Source organism: Hemicordylus capensis, chromosome 5 (genome assembly GCF_027244095.1).
Source record: "Hemicordylus capensis ecotype Gifberg chromosome 5, rHemCap1.1.pri, whole genome shotgun sequence".
Lineage (NCBI taxonomy): Eukaryota > Metazoa > Chordata > Lepidosauria > Squamata > Cordylidae > Hemicordylus > Hemicordylus capensis.
The window spans coordinates 26,571,511-26,598,475 of record NC_069661.1 but is presented as its reverse complement, the minus strand read 5'-3'; the positions used below and the strand labels follow the sequence as shown (position 1 = coordinate 26,598,475).

The following is a 26,965-nucleotide window of genomic DNA, read 5'->3' as shown; positions in this document are numbered from 1 at the left end:
CTCCAACCCTGGTTTGGCATGCATGACCTCTTAACATTTGGGGCTGTTTATAAGATTCCTTGAACTTTTGGCTATTTTTAGTCTTCTACTATATATGAGAATCTGTTAAAACAAAGCTTTCTAAGATGCCTTTTATAGAAAACAGACTAGAACTCCCCCACCCCCCTGCACCCTTATTTCTTTCACCAAAATAAGACTTTAAAAAAACATAAAATGCCATCTTACTACATAGTAGCAAAACATTGGATTGCTGGACAATCTGCCACACATATTTAGAAGCGCAAGCACTCTGATTTGCAGCATTTTATTAATACTGCGGACATGTAATTACAGCAACTATGTAGATCTTTAGGTGCTGACAAAGGCGCCTTTTATGAAAGGGATTTTCAATCCAAACAGGCCCACACAATTAAATTTTATGGAATCATTTCGGAGAATGGCAGCCCTTTAGCAAATACTTTTGCAAAGAATTCGTTCAGGCAAAGCTCAACATGTTCAGAAAGGGGCAGATGTTCTGTTCGAAGTCAAAGGCTTCAGGCAAAACCGTCTCTACAGCAGCGTACCTGTAAAGCTGTACAGGCGTTTTTCACGTACACTCTTTTAAATATACACAAATAATATTTTTTCCTTTCAAAAACCTGACCAAGTCATCTTATGGTATAACACGATGAAATGGCTACATACATAAGTAGCACAGTATGATTAAAATGTACAAAAGTGCTCTCTTAAAAAAAGAATTGATTTTTTAGAAGAATTAATGCAAGAAATGCAACCTCCCTCCCACTGTTTGTTTTGTTTTTCAAAAAAACAATACTTTAGCAATACATGCTCATCACAATAGCTATCTGGATAAAAGTTAAATGGCCCCTGCTATTTCTCTAAAACCACATAAACCAAAAAAAGTAAACAGTATAAACAACTTGTAACGCTATAAATTTCCCTTCAAATACTTTTTTACCATTTCTAATCAGAAAGTCACAGTGCTTAATCTAGATGCTTTTCATTGTTCTGGTACACATATAGCTTGAAGCACACAATTATGGAAAACAGTTGAAAAACAAAGAGCACAGAAGTTGGAGACAATGCTCCAAGTACTCACCAATAGCTACGGTCTCTCTTTCCAATCATATCTTAAGGCTTTCTAATGCTTTGCTTTTGAAAATAAAAAGCTACAGCACTCCATAAAATGGCCACGGTGCTTAGTTAGCAAAACCAGGGTTAACACAGAGTAGAATGCTTTGAAGAAGGCATAGTAACAAAAATAAATCAAAGAACAGTTTCTTCAAATGGTGACGCTTAAAATATCCATCCTGGCATCTTCAATCATGGAGCAACCCTGAAAGTCGATTGCTGATTCTATGAAGTAGTTGCAGAAAAAATTCTGCCACTTTCCTGCCTTCTGCATGGTTTTCCAGCTACAGCAGAGCAGAACAGGCTAGCAAACAACAGCTTCCCAAATGAAAGCTCTAAATTCTTTATCTGCAGTGAAATGAACCAAGTTTCAGTGCTCAAGAGTGAGTGACAGTATTGCCAGCCAATCAGCTTGGGTTTTCCAGCAAAATCACCCCTTAATTCATTCAAAATTAGGTCATCTGACACTATTTGAAATGCTATTGGCTCAGAAGGAGCATAGTGTTTTAGCCTAATCAGGAAAAGGCCACCCATCTATGCCTTCTTGGATTTAAGATATCCTTGACTATATTATATGCTGTGGATATTAAAAAAGAAATCATGAATGCAGACTTACCAGAGCTTCCCAACTATTAAAAGGACGGAGTTCTATTATCCTCTGAGCCTTTTTCTGAGAACACTGTGGGATCAAGGTGAGTTCACCCAGGGAAGCATCTTGCAGGAAGCTCAGTATTTTAGCCCTGTAACCATCCTCCATCACTTCATTGCCACTGCTGTAGTCCTCATCAAGGGAGCTACCAGCTTCTGAAGCAGACTCAAATTCTGAATCTTGCGAGTCTTTTTTAGTACTCCAGATTTTTTTCTTTTTATCTTTTTTTCTGAAGCCGTTCTGAGATTTTGTGGAAGATTTCTGTTTCAGCTTCACATTAGTGTCATTCTGGTGATAGCTGGTGTTATTTACAGAGACGCCTTTTCCATTTGAAACTTCACTTTTGGAAGGATATTGTGTATCTGTGTGTACAACATAAAAGATACGGAGAGCTTACAAACAGAAGGTCAGGAGTAGGGAAAAACTGTACTGATGCCTATCTGCTGGAAAAAAACTTCCATTTCTTTGTGAACATACACAAAACATAATCACAAATAGAAAACTGTGCAATCCCACTTAAAAGGCTAAAGATTATTCAAAGTATAAAAAGGATGGGACTTAAGCTCCAAAACCAGAAAAAGATATTTGCTCTCCATGTCCCCTGTAAAAGTCTTACCTAGTTAAACTGAAGCATTAATTAGTCTTTGCTTTTTAAATACTAAGTTTTTTAAATGTTTTGTCTTCAAGGACATGTACAATTTAATCATAAAAAGTTATTTCGCATGTTCATACCTAAATCTGTATTAATGCAATGACCACATAGCAGTTCAGCAACAGTACAACATCTTTGTGCACAAGTCATCAAAGCACTTCCTACTTTTTAAAGACATTGTAGTATTGAGAAACGTTCAGTAGGTCAGTGAACACCTTATTCATGTGTGTTCTATTTTCAGCTCTCTATTGTAGAACAATACATGTCTTTTCAGAGTATGGCTCTTATTTTAGCCATATCAAGGGAAATCAGCTTAGCAATTCACGAATTGTTACAATGAGTGGATATCAAAGACACTCTTTACAGAGGTAAACGGAATGCAGAGGTAAATGAATATTAGCACGACTGTAACTGCACATTTCTCTCAGTCCAGGAAGTTAGTTTTGCTACAGGTAATGCATATTTGTGACATGCCCACCACTGTGTTACAGCAACTACATCAATCTAACAATATTTGGAATAGATGTTAATGGAGTTTCCATATTTGCAGATGAAACAGTACTTAATACTACAAAATATGAAGGACAGGATCCAAGCCTACAGGGATTTAGATTATCAGACACCAGCTTCCTATACCACATGACAAACTCCTTATAAAACTGGCAGGAATTTGTGAAATAGCATTGGGGTGGGGTGGCAGGGGGTTGCCAGTTTTTCAAAGAGAAACCACAAAAAAAGATCTGCTGATCTAATTTAAGTTTATTTGTGTGCTTAAGCAGCTATTTGGCCTAAATATTTAGGTGTGCTAAGTATTTCATTTTAGAAAGACAACTGTGAGGAAGCAGATTCCCCACCGGGGTAGGGGGAAGCCTGGCGGTGAGGCAGGCAAGAGCCAGCCTCCCCATACATGGTCTCCCTCCCATTTGCTCTGCCACTCACTGCAGCACATGAGTGGTGCCACGGCGAGTGCCTGAGCAAGAACTGGAGGAGAAAGTCCTCTGGCATCCCTCAAAGCACAGCACCAGGAGCACGGTGCATTGAGGAATCTTCTCAATCGGGCACTCTTGCTGCCAAGCTGTGTGTGTGTGTGTGTGTGTGTGTGTGTGTGTGCACGTGCACCACCTGAAGCACCCCCCCCCAACCTGGAGTTAAGGGTGCACTTGCATCCTTAAAGCCAGGGGTAAATTCCCGGGCTTGGGGCCAAACTCGATCCCGGTGCTTCACACGGGCATTCAAGCCCAGGCTGGGTTGCCCAAGCCTGGGCCTGGTTGCTTGTATGAACAGCCTCACTATTTAACGAAGCAAATGATAATTTATTTTGTTATAAATGCTTCAGAAGGTGGTTAATTTTTAACCACTTACATACAAGACAATCTGTTCTCCGTCCACTCATTTCTCAGTCAGTGTACCCTTAGAAACATGAGAAAATAAGAACACTCCTGTTGAATCAGGCCCAAAGCCCATCCAGTCCCGCATTCTGTTTCACACAGTGGCCCACTGGATGCCTCATGGAAACCTATGGGCAAGAGGTGAAGGCATGCCCTCTGTCCTGCTGTTGCTGCCCTGCAATTGGTATTCATTGGCATCCTGTTTCTGAGCCTGGAGATGGCCAAGACTAGTACTCATTCATCTCCTCCATGAATGTGTCTAAGCCCCTTTTAACACCACACAAGTTGGTGGCCATCACCACATGCCGTAGCAGAGAATTCCACAGATTGATTATGCGCTGTCTGAAAAAGTACTTCCTTTTGTCAATCCTAAACTTCACAGCAATCAGTTTCATGGGACGACCTCTGATTCTAGTGTTGCAAGAGAGTGGGTGGAAGACTCTCTCTCTATCCAGTGTGTCCACACCATGCATAATTTTATAGACCTTTATTATGTCTCCCCTTAGTCACCTTTTTTCTAAACCAAAAAGTCCCAGATCTTGTAGCCTTGCCTCGTAAAGAAGGTGCTCCAGGCCCCTACTCATCTTGGTTGCCCTCTTCAGCACCTTTTCCAGTTCTACCTATTGCACTTTAGACATTCATCCAATAAACACAGGTTCTGCTTCATAAAGGCTAGCAACTGGACTAACAGATAGAGAAAAACAGGAGGCACGCTATTATCCACTACAAACAATTTTAGCTAGGCAACACTAATGGCTGTGAGCCAAAGGGCTTCAGAGTGATTTTGTGAAAGCAGCAGCTTCTAAAATCTTGGGGGAACTTCAGGAGCCCCCTCTGAGAGTCCCTGCATGTCCCTCTTTAGGTAACAACCTAGGGTTGCAACTGCCTACACATTTATTTGTAGGAATCACATAAAATGCACAGAGAATCAGCATGTCACGCAATGTTTAATCTTCCTAGCATATTAACATTTTTGTAATGTTTAACTCTGAAAACAAAATAATCCAAATGTCTCAGGTGATTTGTCATTTTAAAGTACATGCAGGATTTAAAAAAACAAGGCTGGAATCTATGCCCCCACGCCCCACCAGCAATTGATGTTTTATTTTCTAAAAAAAATTAAATACACAAAACAAAGGAAGCAAAATTTTGTTGCTGTTACAGAGAAGCTGATGGTGGTTTATGCAGAGAAGACATGCAATTTACTACTTAAATGGTCGCAAAAATTCACATAAAGATTCAGCTAGGTATTTAGAAAATAATGCATCTGTCCAAAGAAGTACCTACCTGTATTTACCCAGATAGAAGACTACTATTACATACAGGTTATAACTGTATTCACCCAAAAGGAAGAGGGCTCTGAATTTAAGACAAACCCCGATTCGTATCATCAAAGAACTTTGACAAAACCTAGTCTTTGATTCAGGTAAATACGGTATTAACAAGCAAAAAAGGGAGGATAGGAATAGTCTTGCATCTGTTTTGGCAGCACAGTATTAACCACCTGAATCTATATGAAACACTTTACTAAGAATAGACAAGATTCCTGCCAAAAAAAGTTTGCAATCTAAAACATTTTAGCAGTACTAGTACTCTTGCTGTAGTAACAGTAGCAATGAATGGTGACAGCAAGAAAGTTGCAAACATCCTGAGGATATGGACAAGCTGCTTGGGGTGGTATGACCTACCAATTGTTCTCTGGATCATTGCCCGACTTGGCTGCTTCTATCTAGCAGGGAGATTGTTGGAGGTGGCCTAGTTAATATCATAAATGCATCACTGAGGTAGGGTACGGTGCCTCCATGTTTGAAGGAGGCAATGGTTAGACCGCTTCTCAAGAAGCCTTTCCTGGACCCTTTAGCGATGGATAGTTATAGGCCAATTTCCAATATCCCTTGGTTGGGCAAGGTGATTGAGAGGGTGGTGGCCAACCAGCTCCAGGCAGTTTTGGAGGAAATTGATTATCTAGACCCATTTCAAACTGGATTTAGAGCGTGCTATGGGATTCAGACAGCCTTCCATGATTTCCTTCTGGATCACCTGAGGGAGTTGGGGATAGGGGGCACTGCTTTGCAATGGTTCTGCTCCTATCTCTCTGTAAGGAGCTCCAGATGGTGGAGCTTGGTGACAGTTGCTTCTCAAAACAGGGGTTGTTATATGGAGTCCCTTAGGGCTCCATTCTGTCACCAATGCTTTTTAATATCTACATGAAACCGCTGGGTGAGGTCATCAGGAGATTTGGTCCTGGTGTTATCACTATGCTGACGACACCCAAATCAACTTCTCCTTTTCATCTACATCATAAGGAAATGATATTCATCCCCTAAATGCCTGCCTATGGGCAGTAACTGGCTGGATGAGGGATAAGAAATTGAAACTGAATCCAAGCAAGACAGAGGTGCTCATTGTAGGGGTTCAGAATCTGAGGGGTGAGTTAGATCTTCCTGTGCTAGATGGGGTTACAACTCCCCCAGAAGGAGCAGGTATGTAGCTTGGGAGTACTCCTGGACCCAAGCCTCACCCTGATATCTCAGGTGGAGGCTATGGCCAGGAGTGCTTTCTATCAGCTTCGGCTGATTCGACAGCTGCATCAGTTCCTTGAAGAGGACGACCTCAAAACAGTGGTGCATCAGCTGGTAACCTCCAGGCTTGACTACTGCAATGCAGTCTACGTGGGGCTGCCTTTGTACTTAGTTCGGAAACTTCAGTTAATTCAAAATGCAGCAGCCAGACTGGTTTCTGGGGCAACCCGGAGAGACCATATTATGCGTGTTTTGAAACAATTGCACTGGCTGCCGATATGTCTCTGGGCAAAATACAAAGTGCTGGTTATTACCTTTAAAGCCCTGAACGGCTTAGGTCCAGGTTAATTGCTTTATGGTGTTTTATAGTCTGTTTTTAACTGTTAATTCCTATTAATTGCTTTGTTTTAATGTAAACTGCCCTGAGCTATTTTTGGAAGGCGGTATCGAAATAGAACAAACAAATAAATATACATTAATAGATGGAGGGAGCGTGTTCAGATATGTATAATGCCTAACACTGCTGCATCGTCTTTAACATCTCCTCGAAGAACAGACAAAGACAGACAGAGAATGAACGGGATCCAGAGAAACCACTGCAAGGGTACTTCCACTCATGCACAGGGATTTCTTGTGCTATCTCAGAGCAACCCTATACAACACTTTTGAGGGTCATGTTTTTGGTGAGGGTCATGTTTTTGGTGAGGCAAGAAACAAAAATTAGTGAGTCTCCTTCATAGAAGGGCTTTAATCCTCAGAAAGAACTAGGTGGATTACACCCCATGGGGGTTGGGGGGAGAATCAAGTTCTGTTTTAATCATATAATAACTCTTTATGTCTATAAATGTGTAGACCAGAACAGGTACCTTACATTCTTTGCAGGAAAAAAATACAGAGGCTGAAGACAGTGTTCCCGCTAAGGCATGCACATGTGTGCACGCTCATACGGATTTTTATGTCAGCTCAGTTAATTTTAGATCCTGCTCAGATTGAATCAGGAAGGACCCACTCTGAATGCATGTGTGCTCACATTGCCTTGATCCTGCTGCCCAGAACAAGACTCATACCGCACACAGAAAAAAAAATTAGAGAGAACACTGGCTGAATACACAATATCTTTTCTAGTATTGTACTAGTAATTCCATTAATACTGAAGCTTCTTTGTTATTTTGCTCCTTCCTATAACATGATGAAGTCAAATAAGGTGTTTTTTTTTTTTTTTAAACTCTGCAGTTAGTGTCATGCTTAATGCAAACTCTCAGGTTTTTAAATAATGTGGGTAACTCAGGATGCTTGTTAACCCAAAATCAGACAAATACAGTTGTAGTTTTTTTGGAGTACTATTTACCCCAACAAACAGTCTACAAACTGTTTGCAGAGATATTGAGAAAAGTGAGTGGTCTATAACACATATGGAAACGATATTCTGTAATCCATCTTTATGCTCCTTTCCCACAAAAATGGAAGGAAATGGTTCTGGTCCACGCATTTAGACATAAAGATTACATTAGCAAAGATAAGGGGACTAGTACATGTGTGGATAGCTAACTGGTTGAAGGACAGGAAACAGAGGGTAAGGATAAATGGAGTTTTCACAATTGAGGGAAGTAAGAAGTGGGGTCCCCCAGGGATCTGTACTCGTACTGGTGTTTTTTAATTCATTCATAAAAATGATCTAGAAGTTGGGGTAAGCAGCAAGGTGGCCAAATTTCCAAATGATACCAAACTATTTAGGGTAGTGAAATCCAAAAGAGATTGTGAGGAGCTCCAAAAGGATCTCTCCAAACTGGGGGAGTGGCGACAAAATGGCAAATGCAGTTCAGTGTTGGAAAGTGTAAAGTGATGCACATTGGGAAGAAAAACCCCAAGTATACGCTGATGGGATCTGAGCTGTCGGTGACTGACCAAGAGAGGTATCTTGGGATTGTGGTGGAATTAAGAAGAATTACAAAGGGGGCAGTGGATGAAACACTATAGGACACAATTTCCTTAAGACTAAGCCTGACCTGGAACTTGGAGTTGCAGAACATAAACACAAAGTGTTATCGTTTCTTTCCCCCCCTCAAACGAGGTACAATCTATCCTGGTTCCTTCCAAGGGGTTAGGGATTAGCCACAGGGGTTTTTGGATTCCAGACAATAATAGAAAAGGTGAGGAACTGCATGTAAAAGAGTGTATTACAAAAGTCTGACAAAATTAGACATACAGCTCTCATTTAGTGGTTAGAGTGTCGGACTAGGAGTGGGAAGACCCAGGTACAAATCCCACTTAACCGTGAATCTCACTGGGCAACCATGGGCCAATCTCTATTCTTCAGGCTAACAATTCACAGGGTAATTGTAAAGTTAAAATGGGGGTGGGGAGGAGATCTATGTACACCACCCTGAGCTCCTTGGAGGAAAGGCAGGATAGAAATATAAGTAATAAAATGCCTCTGTTTTTAATCATCCTTTCCTTAAAATCCCTGATGTTTAAGGGTAAATATACATTTTCACATTAACATCTAATATAATCAGTTTTTCCACATTTGAAACTATTTCCATAAATAGCTTGCAATAAAATATGCAATTGACCAGGACAGAAGGCAGCATATTAGGACAGATAATAAAGATTTGCACTTCTTAGGTTAATTATAACTGCCTGTCAAAGAATATGAAATAATGCTAAGTCTGTCTTTACCCTCTTGGTCTTCCATAAATACTTTTAGAGACTCCAGAGCTTCCTGAAATATCCAGTTGTGTTCCCGAAGCACATCTCTCAGTTCCTAATTGAGAAAAATTCACAAAAAAATCCTATATAATCACAGAATGCATAACCTAAGAGTGGCAGGATATTATCAAAAAGATATACAAACTGTAATCTATGCTTATTAAAAAGAGACACTTTGTGAACCTTCATATTTACAGTTACACCGAGAATACACATGCATGCACACGCACGCACACACTCTACAATTACCCAATACAAAACTACTCTTTAACGTCTATCAAAAAAATTATGCATTTATTTAAAATATTTATACCCCACCCCTCCAGTGCACTACTGCTCGGGGCGGCTCACAACAATAAGACAGACACAGATACAATAAAAGTAATAAAACTAAATTTAAAAAGTCAGATTAAAAGCCACAATTATTAGATTCAAATTAAAACTGAAAATTATAAAAAGCTAAAGAAATAAATCTGATAGTACTTCAGACCCCAAAAATTGTGCTTTGCAAAATCTGATCTTGCAAATTCCAGAATGCTACACTGCACTTGTTTACATAGCTTATCTTGACAATAGTTTTTGGTTCTAATTTGTAACATGGAATGACAGTTCATTGAATCTTCCACTTGACTGCTCAAATATTTCAGTTCTGAACATATAAGCCATGATGCTTTCTCAACAATTCATCCTCCAAATACAGCTTACCACTGAACAAACTACACAATAATAATTATTGCATTATTAATATAGCTTAATAAAAATGTTATGGAAGCCCAAGAGGAAGAAAGGTCTAACATGATGGGACGCAACATACAAAGCATATCTACACATATATTTGAAAACAAATCCCGGTGGTCAACATCCTCGTTAACCACGTGGAGGTACTATGTACAAAGTGCCTCCACAGCATTTAGTAATCCAGAATCCTGCTGCACAGGTGGGGGTGATTTTCCCTCATCTCTCCTTCCCCCAAAGCACTCAGCACCAGTGGTCCCTCTAACAGGGATTGCCAGATGTTGCTGACCAGAATCCCCAAGCAAAAGCCATTGCAGCTGGGCTTTCTGGGAGTTGTGGAAATCTGGAAATCCCTGTTAGAGGGAACACTGCTCAGCACCCATAAATATGTCCCTGAGGGCATATTTAAATGTGACAGAGGTGCTTTGCATGCAGTACCTATGTGTTAGTCAGGATGATAACCATGGAGTTCAATGGAGCTTATTCCCAAATAAGCATGTATAGGATTGCTGACTTAGCATAGCAAAGTGAGTAAATCAAAAGGCAATGGTATGGTTACATTCTAATCTCTCCCCAGGTGCCTAGTGATCAAAGGCAGGAGAGGAATACATGCTATGCATCCCTCATCAAGGTGGCAGTTTGTGTGCCTAAAGTGGTAAAACCGAGTCACTAGACTCGAAAACCCAAAATTATTATTCAAGAGAGAGGAAACTAGTAATTGTGGCTAGATTTAGACTACTTTTGGTTTTTGTGTGATGATTACAAATCACAGATATTTTGTGCTAACACAAAAACACAACATACCTCTTTATCCAAGCTGGGAAATTCTTGATGCAATTTGCTTACCAGGTGTTCACGTTTTTCCCACTGATTTTCAGGATTTTGCAACTATGGTTCAGAAAAGATATATATATCTATTTTAGATTCCATTAAGAAGTTAGGAAGACTGACTGAAATCCTGACTAATGAAGTAGGAGTGCTTCAGGGGATTGCAGGGTCATGTTGCGAGCCCTCACACAACTCACCCAGTCCCCCATGTGTGTGCTGTTGTACCAGAGCTCGTAGCGTTCAGTGCACTTCCTGCAGTCTGGAAGTGCTCTGCAGGATCAGAAGCACATCTCTGAGGGTCAGCAATATTTTTATTAGCTTGTAGGGTGCCTCTGGACAATAAGGACTCTGGAACAACAGAGCGCATACGGGGTGGGGGTAGGGACTTGTGTGAGGGCTCCTGGCGAGTCTCTGAAATGCCTACTTTGTTAGTCAGGATGTCAGCCACTTAATTTTGGTACACAGAGTAAAATCCAAAATGAAAGAATTTAACTCTGAGGGAAGCAATAATGCCTCCCACTACTCTTCATGTTACCATTGCAAGGTCTTCTGCAATCATTTATACAAATCCTGACAAAAGCCTAGATATGACTCTTCTTTGGAAGTTTTGGAATCTGCAGTTGCCTGGATCAGCAATGAAAATTGCCTGGGAAGAAAATTGCCTGGGGGAGAAGAAGGAAGAAGGGAACAGCTTGGGTGGGGCACTGACTGCTTTGCTGTCTTTTGCTTCTGCCCCACCTCTCCTCCAGGTGAGTAACATCTCCAGGGCTGTTGCTGTGCTGGGGCTCTGCTGCTATATAGGGCAGGCTGGCCCAAGGGCTTGGGGGGAGAAGGAAAAAGGGAACAGCTTGGGTGGGGCACTGACTGCTTTGCTGCCTTTTGCTTCTGCCCCACCTCTCCTCCAGGTGTGTAACATCTCCAGGGCTGTTGCTGTGTTGGAGCTCTGCTGCTCTATAGGGCAGGCTGGCCCAAGGGCGCGAGCCGAAGGGCAAGAACATAAGGGCTCTCGTCCTTGTGGCTCTCAGCCGTGGGGCGAGCTGCCCAGGGCCCGGAAGATCTCTCCCCTTCTGCGCTGAGGATCCTTCTCCATGCAATTAAGAAGCTAGCAGGAGATGTACAAGTCTGGTTTGGGTTTTTATTAAGCCAAGAAGCTGTGGTGGGTTAGTCTGGGGAGATGTGTCTGGGAGAGCAAAAAAGTGGGTCTGGAGTGGGGGTGGTAATATCATGTGTAGCGGGCAGAGGGAGGTATGGCAGTGGGAGTTGGGCAGGCCGTTACAGGGGAAAACGGTCCAGGCAATTGAGGCCTGTTCCTTTTTCCGGCCCTTCTCCCAACCCTCTGACCCTAGGGAGCTCTGAGAACACTCCCTCGAGGATTAGGGTGCTGCTGCTGAATGCCAGGTCAGTTAATGCTAAAACCTCTCTCATCCACAATTTGATTGTGGATGAGCGTGCTGACCTGGTATGTGTGACGGAGACCTGGTTAGATGCGCTGGGCGGGGTTGGTCTCTCTCAGCTCTGCCCTCCAGGTTTCCAGATCGTGCAGCATCCCCGCCTTGAGGGTCAGGGAGGAGGCGTTGCAGTCATCTTTCGAGAGACTCTTCCCGTTTCCAGGTGCCCGGTCAGGCCATCTCAGAATTTCGAGTGTTTGTCCTTGAGGGTGGGCCTCCGAGATAGGCTGGGGATTCTGCTGGTGTACCGACCACCCCGCTGCACTTCAGTCTCCCTACCTGAGCTGGCGGGGGTGGTCTCAGAGGTGGCTTTGGGTTCCCCCAGGCTTATTGTTTGGGGGGATTTTAATGTCCACGCTGAGGCCCCCCTAGTGGGTGCAGCTCAGGATTTCATGGCCTCATGGGCCTGTCTCAATTGGTAACGGGCCCTACCCACGTGGCGGGACACACTCTAGATCTGGTTTTTGCAGACCGGGAAATAAATGATCTGGAGGTGGGGGAATTTAAGATCACTCCTTTGTCATGGACAGATCATCACCTGGTGGGGTTTAGTTTGACTGCTCCGTCTGCCCTCTGCAGGGGTGGTGGGCCGATTAAGATGGTCCGCCCCCGGAGGCTTATGGATCCGCTTGGATTTCAGACGGCCCTCGAGGAGTTTTCAGTGTCCAGAGCTGGTGAACCTGTCGAGGCCTTGGTTGGTCTCTGGAATGGAGAGATGGCCCGGGCTGTTAACACGGTTGCCCCCAAACGCCCTCTCCGGCTTGGTGGAGCCTGATCTGCTCCTTGGTTTTCCTCGGAGCTTAGGGCGATGAAGCAACTCGGACGACGGCTAGAACGACGCTGGAGGAAGAGTCGCCACGAATCCGACAGAACACGGGCTAGAGCCCATTTTAGGGAGTATGCCGTGGTGGTGGGGGCGGCGAAGAAATGCTTTTTCTCCGCCTCCATTGCGTCTGCTCAGTGCAGACAAACAGAGCTGTTTCATGTGGTAAAAACCTTACTCCACACATCCCCCCAGACAATGGGGGAGGAGTCGTCTACAGCTCTTTGTGATCGGTTTGCCTGTCGCTTTGCAGATAAAGTTGCTTGCATCCGTGCTGACCTGGACTCCAGAGTTTTGGCAGTTCCAGCAGACGTGCCTCTGGTACCATCTGGTCCCGTTGTGTTGGATTCTTTTCGGTTGGTGCGGCCTGAGGATGTGGACAAGATCCTGGGCAGTGTGCGGGTGACTTCGTGCGCTCTTGACCCTTGCCTTTCATGGCTAATAAAAGCTGCCAGGGAGGGGACAGGCAGATGGCTGGAGGTGATCGTTAATGCTTCATTAAGGGAGGGCAGGATGCCATCGTGCCTCAAGGAGGCGGTGGTAAGACCACTATTAAAAAAGCCCTCCCTTGATCCCTCCAACCTGGATAATTATAGACCTGTGTCTAACCTTCCCTTTTTGGGCAAGGTGATGGAGCGTGTGGTGGCGTCCCAGCTGCAGAGGGTCTTGGATGATACGGATTATCTGGACCCTTTTCAATCTGGCTTCCGCCCCGGGTATGGGACTGAGACTGCCTTGGTCGCTCTAGTGGATGACCTACGCCGGGAACTAGACAGGGGGAGTGCGTCCTTATTGGTTCTGCTGGACCTCTTGGCGGCGTTCGATACCATCGACCATGGTATCCTTCTGGGCCGCCTCTCGAGTATGGGGATCGGAGGCACTGCGTTGCAGTGGTTCCGGTCCTTTCTTGGGGGGAGGGTCCAGAAGGTGGTGCTGGGTGACTACTGCTCAGCCCCGTGGCCGTTGGCCTGTGGGGTCCCGCAGGGATTGGTCTTGTCCCCCATGCTGTTTAACATCTACATGAAGCTGCTGGGAGAGGTCATCCGGGGACTTGGACTGAGTTGTCAGCAATATGTGGATGACACTCAGCTCTATCTCTCCTTGTCATCTGATCCTAGGGAGGCGGTGGATGTCCTGAATCGGGGGCTGGAGGCCGTGATGGGTTGGATGTGGGCTAACAAACTGAAATTGAATCCGGATAAGACGGAGGTACTGTTGGTAAGTAGGAAAGCCAATCGAGATGAGGAGACTTTACCGGTTCTGGATGGGGTTGCACTCCCCTTGAAGGAGCAAGTACGCAGCTTGGGGATACTACTGGACCCGGCTCTGCTTTTGGAAGCTCAGGTGGAGGCGGTGGCCAGGGGTGCCTTTGCATGGCTTCGGCTGGTGCGCCAGCTGCGTCCCTTTCTCGAGAAGGCAGATCTGGCCACGGTTACCCACGCCTTAGTCACGTCGCGGCTGGATTACTGCAATGCGCTCTACGTGGGGCTGCCCTTGAAGAATATCTGGAAACTGCAGCTAGTGCAAAACGCGGCAGCGAGGGTTTTATCTGGAGCTGCCCGTTGGGACCATATCACCCCCATTTTGAAAGAGCTGCACTGGCTGCCGGTTCGTTTCCGGGTCCAATTCAAGGTGCTGGTTTTTGACCTTTAAAGCCCTAAACGGTTTGGGCCCGGGGTTTTTGAGGGACCGCCTGCTCCCAAGGGTTGCTGCCTGCTTGACGAGGACATCTGAGGGGGCCCTGCTCCGGGTGCCGACAATGAGGGAGGCCCGGCTGTCGTGCACTCGGGACAGGGCCTTCTCTGTTGCTGCTCCTAGACTCTGGAATGCTCTCCCAGTGGCCATTCGTTCCTCAGACTCCATCACGGCTTTTAGAAAGCTTTTAAAGACTTGGCTTTTTACCCAGGCTTTTACATAATCATTTTTTACTGCTGCTTCTGTGTGTTTTTATCTGTTGTATTGTTTTTATGCTTGTGTTATGTTTTTATTGCTTGATGTTTTTATTGCTTTTTATTGTATGTTTTAATTTTTGTAAACCGCCTTGGGGTTTTCTTTTAACGAAAGGCGGTATAGAAATGTAAAAATAAAATAAAATAAATAAATAAAATATTTGCCTATAAAATATCTCCGGTATAAAGTATACCAGTAAAGTTTGCTAGCAGTTCAAATATTAATGTCATCAAGATTTTGTCAAGACGCTTGAGGTTTGGAAACTCTGTCTTCAAATACAACAATATTCTAGCAGGTTCAGTCAGGCGATGCAAAAAGGCTTAAAAAGTTGGAGCTGCCAAATTTCAATTATCACTTTACTTGGTGATATGGCTGCAAAACTGAATGAATAAAAGGGTAGGATGTGTTTAGGACCAGACTACCAAATATTTGATTTCCACAGTTGCTCCAGCTGTCTCACAAAATTCACATGGAAGCTGAACAGCCATAAACTCCCAAAGGATCTATTCAAGAAAAGCCGTTGGACTCTTGTATGAAAGGAGAGTATGACCAGCTACTTACAGGATCAAGTTTTTTCTTTTTTGTACTCTGGTCATCATTTTCTTCAGGACCACTGCTGCTGCTTTCCTCAAGTTTTCTCTTTCGAGACTCACCTTTTAAAAAAAGAGGTATTTAAAAATCAACTAGAAGCTATAATGTCAAAATTATTTTAGGCAGTTTAGTTTATTTTTGGCAATTTATCAAAGTGGCCTTTTAAATAATGGTTTTGATTAAGTGATCAAACAGCAAACTCAGAGTGGAATCCAGTTAAAGTTAAGAACGTTTTAAGTTCAACATGCAAGGGAGTTGACTGCATGATCTCATTGTTTTGAGTACTGGAGATTGCAGCACCACCATGCTTTGGGGATTTGGTTTGTTATGGTAGAGTAATTTCCACCTCACTCTAACCCCAAACACACGGCACTTTCGAAACCTAATGGAGTGGTGATGGTGGTCAATTAGCCCACTTGTGCCTCCAAAGTTTACGGGTCTGCCATCTTGAATCAGTGTGGATGAAATCATCACAAACTATTGAGTGACACACAGGGACACTGAGGTGTCCCTGTGTGTCACTCACTAAAACTGTACCCAATTTGGTTCAAAGGGGTTAGACAATCCACAGATTAGCCAGCTTGCGCCTCATTCATGTGACCATCATCTTGGATTGAGGTGGATGACATCATCACAAACTACACCAATGAGGTATCCCTATGTGCCCCTACAGCTGAAGCAATTTTGGTTCAAATTAATTAAGTGGTTAAGAAGTTTGCCCACTTGTGCCTCCAAAGTTTTTGCGTCCGCCATCTTGAATCGGAGTGGATGACATCACAAACTACGCCGTTGAGGTGTCCCTGTGTGTCACTCACTGCAACGGTACCCAATTTGGTTTAAATGGGTTGGACTGTCCACAAATTAGCCTGCTTGCACCTCAGATGTTCAGGCAGCTGCCATCTTAAGAGTGGATGACATCATTACACACCACGCCATTTGGGCATCAATATGTGTTCCTACAGCTGTAGCAAATTTGGTTCAAACAGGTTAGGTGGTTCACAAGTTAGCCCACTTGTGCCTCAAAAGTTTACATGTTCGCCATCTTGGATTGGGGTGGATGACATCATAACAAACTACACCATTGAGGTGTCCCTACAACTGTACCAGATTTGGTGCATATTGGTCCAGGTGTTGCTAAGTTGATGGGGCAGGGGGAGACAGGCAGGCAGACACACACACAATCAATCAATGTTGCGAGATCTCATAAGCCTACTGGAAAGTAGGCTAAGAATGTCATTTATATGTGGCTTAGCTTGGTCTTTTAACTTGTTTAACTTTATTAGTCTTTTATTTTACATTGTATATATTTTATTAATAATTTAAATCAAATTGTGTCAGTTGCAGTGAATGACACACACTGGACACCTCAACGGCATAGTTTGTGATGGTGTCATCCACACTGATTCAATATGGTAGACACGTAAACTTTTGAGGCACAAATGCACTAACTTGTGGACAGTCTAACTGATTTGAACCAAATTTGCTACAGCTGTAGGGACACATAGGGATGTTCCAATGGTGTAGTTTGTGATGATGTCATCCACCCTGACCCAAGATGGCAAACGCATGGACATTTGAGGTGCAAGAAATCTAACTTGTGGACCTTGATTTGAACCAAATTTAGTCTAGTTGTAGAGACAGTGAAAGGAAAGTAGGCTGATTAGTTCTTACTAGAAAAACTTGTTAATGTTGTGAGCTGCCCCGAGAGTAAATAACTTTCTCTGTAATTCAATTTCTTATATTAATGAGGACACACAGAAAATAATCCATAAGAGTTCTCCATTATTATTACAATCATAGCACAACACAGGAAGGATGGACACAAGCTTTTTGGGTTGCTCTGCTTTTTCATACACAAAAGACATTTCTAGAAGAGTGGGAAAGAATCTTGTGCCAAAATCTTAAGCCAGAACATGGGGAATTTATTCAGAAAACGTTTATAAGGAAAGATAGCCTAGGGCACTTACATACCCATGTTCCATATAGCACTTATAATAAATTGAGGTCTGGCAGTTCCTAGTATTTCATTTTACTATTGTGCTGTTTAGCCAAATATCTTTTGGGAGGATGTTAGGAACATATAAACATAGAGAGCTGCCTAATACCAAGTCAGACCATAGGTCCATCTGGCTCAATACTATCTATACTGGCGGCTCTTCAAGGTTTCAGGCAGGTGTCTCTCTCAGCCCTTCCCGGAGATGCCAGAGTTCGAACCTAGAACATATGACTTTAGTAGAGAATGCACTGTCAAAGACCAGAATTCAAAACATATGTACGAATAAAAACCAACAGTGCTTACAGTAGTTTGGTATACTGTCCCAAAGAAATTCCAAGTTACATGAGCTAGTCTACTATCTGATGCCTAACTTTCCTAGCCACCACACAGAACTTTGTGACATTAGTCGTTATCACTTCCTCTTGATCAGAAAGCAAGTAATTAACATAAAATATGTCTGTATGCTCTGGATAATCAACCAATAGTGAAGCAATAAAATGTTGACGAAAGTCCCTGTAAAGGGAACAGTAAAGTAAAACGTGAAAAATCGATTTCCGATCTCCAGAATCACTCAGGCACAGTCTCTGTTCTTTAGGAATCCTTCTGAACCTACCCTCCAAATCAACCGAACGTAATACATTAAATCGGGCCAACGTGAACATCCTGCGGTATTTAGCAATTGTAAGTTTATCTAAATAATTTGCAGGTTTATTGTTATAGGGCTGTAGCCCCCCAAAAACTTCATTGGGGATTAAAGACTGATCAATTTGCACCTCCATATCAAAGATCCGTTGTTTTAGTGCCAATCTTGCATGGATGAATCCCATCTTCAGCAGGACATCTAAGCTAAAGCCATAAAGGCTTAGTTTACAAAAAATTGATGATTTCCAGCAAGAGTTAAAACTACCCATAAGGGTAAATGGAAAGCCACACCCAGGCCTCCACTCTAGGAATACCAACTTCCAGCCTCACGATCACGTTTGGGATGCATCTAGGGGTCTGCAAAATAGATCTTAAAAACTTTGTCTGAATGACCACCAAAGCTGCAAAATTAGCATATGAACCCAACTGCGATCCATACAACATCTGAGGGCAGGATTTAGCTAAAAATAATTTAAGTGTTGCTGGGACAAATTGAGCACCCCCCTGATGAAAACAGGATTGAATAGCTGCTGGCGATTTTCGTGCATTTTGAGTGACATATTGCAGATGTGCACTATGTCTTGTAGAGGCCCGGAACATCTAGGTATTTAAAGGTCTTAACTTGTTCCAACTTATGCCCATTCAAAGACCAATTCAAGGTCTTTGGACGTTTTGCAAAAGCTAGGATTTTACTACAATTAATTTCTAGGGTGTATTTGTGGCAAAAAAGAGCCAAGGAGCAAAGCACTCTGTGAAGGCCTAGAGGGGTCCGAGAAAGAATTGCATAAAGCAAAGGTAAAATAAAATGTGAATATAGAAGAGTTAATAGAAATTGACTGTATACCTTCCTGAAACAACTTCAGGCCAGCAGCTATAGCTCCATCCATTGTATCAGTTGATTCTATCAGCTAGAGAGACAGAGAAGACACAAGATAGCCAATAAGTAGTAGTCATTGAATTTGTTAGAACAATTTTAACACTACTTTGAAGAATTTACAGTGTAATCCTATGCCTCAGTACTTGCAAATATATTTTTCACTGTGTTCAAATTCTGCACCAAGAAAACCTGAATTTTGCAATCCTTATATATTATTTAAAAAACAAACAAGCAAATTTATTTGATTTATTAAGATTTCTAGATATGGGAAGGGGAAAGGAACTGTTCAAGGCATTGAAGTTCAGCCTCCAACTACTGGAAGTCTTATTCACCTATCTCTCTGAATTCTGGAATATCAATAGGTGCTGTTCCTAACATATTCAAGCATAACTTCACAGACTTGAGAGAAAAATGTTATTTTTAAAAAATCAATACTTTCTTTCTGTGCCTAATACTGTACTCTGCCTTTTTCCTACCAACAGCCCTGACAATCAACAGTTAGCACCTATATTCTCATTTCTGAGTATTCAATGAGCTCTACATGAATTACCTCAACAATCCTGGCAACAGCTACATAAGGCAAGTCGGCAGTAAGTCTTCAGCCAGCATAGTGTAGTGATTAGAGTGTTGGACTAGGACCAGGAATACCTGAGTTCAAATCCCCATTCAACCATGAAACTCACTGTGTGAATATGGGCCAGTCATGTATCTCTCAGCCTAACCTACCTCACAGGGCTGTTGTGAGGATAAAAATAACCATGTACTCTGAGCTCCTCAGAGGAAGAGCAGAAAAGAAGTGTAAAAAATATAAAATAATAAATAATAATATCGGGATAAGAAGGTGGCTTTCCCAAGATCACTTTGAGTTCAAACAAAGGTCAAGATTTTAACATGGGACTTTTTGGTTTACTGCTCAGTCTTAGCCGCTGTGCTATGCTAGTGACAAAGTGTGTGTTCTTTTGTTAGTGGCCTACTTCAAGAAGTCACTTGTTGCTTGAGCAAACTGAATAAACCATACTTCATACCTACTGCAATATTTTTGTAAATGAGATTTGTCTCCAAATGTACAAAATGCATATATTTATATAATCATCATCATCATCATCATCATCATCATCATCATCATCATAATGAGGTCCTTGGGAAGGACTCAATGTCTGGATAAAACAAACCTGTCAATAACAACTGTCTGACTGTGTAAACAAGAAATAATAATAATAATAATAATGTTCATATGCATATTATAATTATTATAATAATATATATAGATGCCCCCTTAAAATGTAATAACAAGTGTAAACCAAAGTTATATTACTGTACTTTTAACAACTCTTGGTCACTTTTTTGTGGAAACAGTTCCTTTAGTGTTTGGAGTTTGCAATAATTTAGATCATCCTCCTCATCCTCCTCCTCTTCCTCTTCCACTACTGCATTTGATGTCCGGGCTGAACCATTTCTATGTTTGGATTTTGATGGTTCATCTTCATCCTGTTCACTATCAGAAGGTTCTGAGCTGTCATGAATGAAGACAAAAATAAAGACCATTTTAGTTTAATGTTGTAGCACAAAATATAACTTATAGAAACCAACTGACATTTCAACTGTTCAGATATTGGGGAAGAAGGTTCTCAATTCTTATCTTTATCATAAACTTTTAACAGATATAGGAGTAGTTTATATGCTATGAATACAATGAATATTTATATACCGCTTTTAAAAAACGAGTTCTCAAAGCGGTTTACATAGATATAAACAAACAAATAAATAAGTAAGTAATCAAAATGGCTCCCTGACCCCAAAGGGCTCACAACCTTAAAAAGAAACATAAGATAGGCATCAGCAACAGCCACTGGAGGGATGCTGTGCTGGGGATGGATAGGGCCAGTTGCTCTCCCCCTGCTAAACAAAGAGAATCACCACTTTTAAAAGGCACCTCCTTGCTCAGTTAGCAGGAGATATGCCCTATGCCTGGAGAAACCTATTTTGACTATTTTCTAGAATTGTATGCTGGACAGATATAACAGTTTCTTTTAAGTTAGGGAAACCTGGTTTTCAGCCTTTTCCGAGTCAAGGTAGTTTCTAGAGGAGCTGCCAGAATCTATATTGTGGTACCCCCATACCCCAACTGCTCACTATGAAAGATGCTAGAAGTAGATGAATGTAATGATGATGAATGTAACAGCATTTTTAAAAAACTGAAAAGACAAGCAATTGTCTTCATTTGTGATCTTCTGCCTCTCTTCCTTGTCGACTGCACCATAAAAAAGGGCCATGTGAGCAAAGGGGGAAGTCTGCAGACAATGCTCGTTAGCAAACACTGAATCGAAGAGATCCCCAACATTTTGTCAAAACATAGAAAGATGTGGTTGTATTGTGCCCTTTCTGGACCAATGGTTTTAAATAATGTGTATCCTAGCCCTCTTGACTATGCATGAGATAATGTGGAGAGCATCTTGACTTTACAGAGATCTAATCCGCCCATATTAATTATCTGTGAAGCTCAAAAGCAACAATAATTCCTAAATTTAATTTATTGTATCTATATCTATAGAGAGAGATATGAGGGGAGGAGGACATATATGTGAGTCCTGTCTAGCACTATAGAGCCAGTCTTGCAGTAGCAAGCATGAATAGTCCCCTTTGCTAAGCTGGGTTCATCTTGGTTTGCATTTGGATGACTGACTACATGTGAGTTCTGTCTGCTGTAAGATATTCCCTTTAGGAGATGGGACCATAGCTCAGTGGTAGAGCATCTACTTTGCACGCAGAAGATCCCAGGCATCTCTAGGTAGGGCTGGGAAAGACTCCTGCCTGAAATCTTGGAGAGCCGCTGTCAGTCAGTGTAGACAATACTAGAGGGACTAGATGGACAAATGGTCAGACTCAGTATAAGGCAGCTTCCTATGTTCCCTCCTATGGAGGGCACAGCATGGAACCTGGATTAACAGTACTGTTGACCTGGATTAACAGTAGGAGACCAGAAGACTATCATTAATATCCCCATGTTTTCTTATTGTTTCAGGCAGCTCTCCACAAACTGCTATCCTATATGGCTGGCTCCTGAGAGAGTTGCTCCGTTACTACCACACAAAGAGGCAGTAGAGAAGTACTTGGAGCCCAGCAACGGGCCCTTAGTAGCTATGGAATATAAACACAATAAACCAACAGAAATAAAACAGAACAGGGTTATATTTTACTAGGAATTGTTCAGCACTGCAAATTAAATCCACAAATATTACGAGCTCATCTCTCAATATATACCAATACAAGCAAGTCGTAGAATGTTAAAAGAAACTAATTCTCATCCAATTTACAAAAAAGTCCCTAGCTGGAAGAAATTCTTGCCCAGCATAGATAAATGTCATTTACAAAGCCTAGGATAACTGACTCTTATTCAGAAGGGGAAAGATCCTAAATACATTAAGATGACAAAGAAAAATTTAAGACAAGACACTTAAACCTATAATAAAATTATCAACACAGAGGAACAACAGTCCCCTCCCAACAATAGATAGTTTACATGTTTAAGCAAGAGATTCATTGCGTTTGTGACACCTAAACACAAGACACATCAAAATGTGGGAGAGGTGTTTAAGAAAAGGTATTTAAATCCTTGTCAGTTTGCCTTAGGAAAAAAGGATTAAATACTTGCATTAATTGCAAAGATAAAATGTAATTTTAAAATCCATTCCATTATCCAAAAAATTAACTCACAAGACATTATCTGTTATAAAACTGACTACTTGAGGGCATTTCAACATACGCATCTAATTACCAAATTGCTGGCATTTATAATATCTCTTTTTTTTAAGATGCTGGGTAATTAAAGAACATAAAATATATTAGCACACACAAAATTAAGCTCTATGAAAACAATGTTAAGATGCTCGATTTATCATTTAAAGATCCCGTCTCCCCAGAATGGTTTTATGCAGCTAACAAGGTAGCCATTTAAAAAATAAGGTCTGGGAATATGTGCGTCTCTAATTATGCAAGATTTTAAGATGGATGATTGACAATAGTTTCAGTATCTTACATTCAGCACTTTGCTTTCAACATATGAGGTTTATGAGGGATGCAATATATTGCTGCAATTAAGAACTTTACATGATGATACCCCCGCCCGCCAATACTGATAGTCCTGTCACTCTGCCAGCATTCTGTGCTCATGGCCTACATCTTGGGGTGACAAAATTGAGCATATAGCAAGAAGAATGGGCTGGATTTGGAAGGGCTGGGCAAGACATAAAATGCACAAGATACACCCAAAAAGCATTATCTCAAACACATTTTTGTGGGTAGCATTGACTTGTGTATGCAAGGAAGTGTGGTACATGAATTCCTCAAAATAACTTTATGCCTGGCATCCACCGAACCACAGGACAACCAAACAGGGAGCAGTGAGGAGCACTGATTGTGCTTGCCTCTCCAGTGAATCCTTGCTACAGCCAGTATTTTCTCAGGATGCTGTCATTCCTAGATTCCAAATAGCTATAGGAAATGTTCTTTGTTCTTTCTTCTCTGGGGATGAGGGAGAAGTAGTGAGTGCACAGAATAAGATTCATGCCAGCTTTACCCAGGAGTTTCCTGGAGTCAAAGGCAAGCAGCATTGCATGCAAGGAAAAAGACAAGGGGAGAGACTATAGCTTAGTAACACAAGCTTTACACTTATTAGGCCAAGAATTAAATCACCAGATCTCTAGTTAAAAGGCTCTCAGGCATCAGAACCTTGGCAAGATGTCTACCTGAAAGCTTGAAGAGCCATAGCCAGAGTAGGCAGTAGTGAGCTAAACTGACCAATAGCAGTCTTTGTGCACCTTTTCTGGAATGGGAATATATCAAGCACCAGAAACAGTTATCTGCCATTTTGGGCATCTTGAGTGGCACTGTACTCATGGAGCAAGGATAGGATTGAGCTTCACATACAGGATTGCAAATAATGGGGACTTTAAAAAACAGGTTGCAAATTCTAACGTGATGGAGCTACCCATAATCACCAAGTGCCTACATGGATGAGCAGGGATGTGACCAAGTACCACACTGAATTCAGTGGCTCTCAGTATTACTCACCCAAATACAGCTCAGTGAATGGCAGGCAGCTCAAAACTGCCCACGTCACTGCATGTGTCTAACAGACCACCCACTGTGTTGTGTAGCAGAATTGTTCCACTCTAAATTGAAATTGCACAACCACAATTGTGAGATACTGCCTCCATGAATGATGGCAGCATTGCGCATCTGTGGTTGACAATTTTAAGTCAGAGTGGAAAAACAGGTTGCTCACCTGTAACTATTAATCTGGTAGAGATCCGTTGGTATCCATAAGAATGGGTAATGTGCCTGCGCAGGACCCACTCGGTAACATGCCGCAGCTCATCGCAGTGACCAAGCCCCACCTCCACGCCTTCGGCGTGCTATTCAAAGGTGGGCTAGGCGCCAAGTTCTTCTGTTCTTGGATGACCGCCATGGAAAACAATCATCCGGAATCAGGTGAGTTTATCATCAAAGAAAAATAGCTTGTACACTCAAAACACATAGCGCAGCATTACTGCAGAGGGGTGGTCCGGGAGGATCTTATGGATATTGATGGATCTCTACCAGATCAATAGTTACAGGTGAGCAACCTGTTTATCTGGATCAAGATCTATTGTGATCCATAAGAATGGGTGTTTAGCTAGCTGCCCAAAGGAGGAGGGTGCAGTAGTAGCTATTGTTAACACCTGCTTCAAAACATTTCTCCTGAAGCTCGCCTCTGTAGCAGAGTATGCATCTATAGTGTAATGCTTGACAAAAGGTAACTCAGTGGGCCAAGCTGCTGCTTTACAGATGTCCATGAAGGTTACCCTGATAGGTTTGCAGCTGAAGAAGTGTAGGCACAAGTAGAATGGGCCTTAATTGCTTCTGGTGGCTGAATGTTCTGTTAGTTGTATGTCAGTAGGATGAGTACCACCAACCAGCCAACTGGACAATCTCTGTCTAGAAATACAGGAGCCACTCAAAGAGACTTTGTATGCTACAAATAGGCGTTTGGTGGACCTGAAGTCCTTAGTACTGAAAACCTTAGTAGGCAGTACAACAGTGCTCTTTGTACATCAAAGGAGTGGATTGCACATTCTAATGGAGTTGAAGGATCTCTGAAGAACGTTGGTAGGACAATGTCCTGGTTGAGGTGGAAGTTGGACACTAATTTTGGTAGAAAATCTGGGTCCATACACATCAAGACTTTGTTCGGATAGATTCTCGTGTATGGTAAATCTATCCTTTATGCTGTTAATTCACTTATTTGTTTGGCTGTAGTGATAGTCAACAGGAAAGCCATTTTCAGAGTCACCAGCTTGATGGAGGCAGAGCTCATAGGTTCAAAGGGGGCCTCAGTCAAAGATGTAAGGACCAGAGATATACTCCAGGGCTCAATAGGTGTGTGAACCAGTGGGTACAGGTTTAAAGAGCCCTTTAGGAAAGCCTTACTTTTTGGGTGCGAAAAAAGAGTTTTCTCTTCGTAACCTGGATGTCTTGAGGATAATGCAGCCAAATGCACTTTGAGAGACACATTGGCCAAACCTTGAGACTCCAGATCTATAAGGTAGAGAAGCACATCCCTGATAGTGGCATGGTTAAGCTGGAAACCTTGTGTCCTTTAAAACGAAGCCAGTTGCTGCTCCTGTAATTGCACCTGGTAGAATATTTCTTCTGGTTAAGAAGAATTTTGTTCAGGAGTCGATCCGCTATGCTGTTAGGCAGAGCAACAGAACATCTGGGTGCAGTATCTTGCCTTTGTCCAGAGTTAAGAGATCCACTACCTGCGGTAATCTTTGGTAGTGGTTCCAGCCTGAGTACCTCTGGAAACCATGGTTGCCTTGGCCACCATGGCATCACCAGGATACAGAAGGTATCCTGTATCCTTATGGCCCCTGATGGTGGAAGAGAAGGAAGATCCGAGTGAAGCAATGGGTGGTCTGGAGCCTCAAAGGTGCTTCTGAGGCTCAGGTTGTTTAGTATGCTGGCCTTGAATCTGTTTCCCCTTGCCCTGGAAAGGGCATTTGTAGGGCTGATATTGCCTCCTAAAATCTCGCCGTTCTTTGTACGTGGTTTTCTGTCTGGAATATTGGTGGTATTTGCAGCCATAGGAAGAGGCAGGTGTAGAGATAAAAGTCTTGGCTGTGAATTTAGACTTTTTCATCTGCTCCATAGTGGAGCCTGTGGTCTCACTGAATAAATCTTTTCCATCAGAAGGTAAACCTGCTATTTTCTCCTTCATATCCCCAGGCCAATTAGTGGAGCGGAACGAATATTTCAGGAGATATTCATTGTCCTTAGTCCAAGGATGCATGCCGACACAATGAGATTGCTGCTGTTAATGAACAATTCAGATTCGGCCAAATGTTTGGCCGTACTCAGCTGCTGCCTGGTAAGTGACTTTGACTTATCCAGGATTTCTTGAAACCTTTTCTTGAGTTCCTGTGGGGAGAGGATGTCTATGGAATTATACAAGTCCTCCCACAGCCCATGTGTGTACTTTGCGGTAAAGGCCGAATAATTTGCGATCTTGACCAACAAACAAGAGCTGGAATAAAGTTTTCTTCCGAGGATGTCCAATTTCCTCCCCTCTTTATTTGCCAAGATTGTGTGTCTGTATCCAGTTTTTTGAACTATAGGACGTGGCACAGTCGATTACGAACGAATTGGGTACTGGGTGTTTCAGGAGATATTCATTGTCCTTAGTCTATACCCTGTACCGTCTTTCTAGTCTTTTGGAAGTGGGAGTGGACATGTGGATCACCTCCCATGCACATTTAGCTGCTCTTGTGATGACTGGGAGCATAGGAAGGGCCACAGGTTCAGCAGCCTCTGTCCTGACCATGAAATTGCACACAGGGTCATCGATGGTAGACATTTCTGACTTAAGGTCAAGACCCAGTGCTTTTGACATATCACGCACATGCCAATGGTACACTTTCATCTCCTCATTAGGGGAGACGTGCGTCAATGGGGCCACATCAACAGGAGGGTCCACCCTACTATCT

General features: G+C 42.5%; 1 protein-coding gene across 6 annotated transcripts in view; it reads right to left on the bottom strand.

The window, feature by feature from the left end:
* Nucleotides 1–26,965, bottom strand: part of SMARCAD1 (SWI/SNF-related, matrix-associated actin-dependent regulator of chromatin, subfamily a, containing DEAD/H box 1) — a 76,096-nt gene that overhangs the window by 29,474 nt on the left and 19,657 nt on the right. For 4 of the 6 annotated variants that reach the window (XM_053255122.1, XM_053255120.1, XM_053255121.1 and 1 more), the window contains exons 4-9: nt 20,262–20,454; nt 18,909–18,972; nt 15,397–15,488; nt 10,591–10,674; nt 9,022–9,106; nt 1,748–2,142 (exon numbers count right to left, since the gene is read on the bottom strand). In XM_053255122.1, the coding sequence (XP_053111097.1) occupies nt 1,748–2,142; nt 9,022–9,106; nt 10,591–10,674; nt 15,397–15,488; nt 18,909–18,972; nt 20,262–20,454 (913 nt within the window). Of the gene's footprint in view, nt 1–1,099; nt 1,459–1,747; nt 2,143–9,021; nt 9,107–10,590; nt 10,675–15,396; nt 15,489–18,908; nt 18,973–20,261; nt 20,455–26,965 lie in introns of those variants that run through there. The other 2 variants (XM_053255123.1, XM_053255124.1) reach the window with 2 other exon arrangements.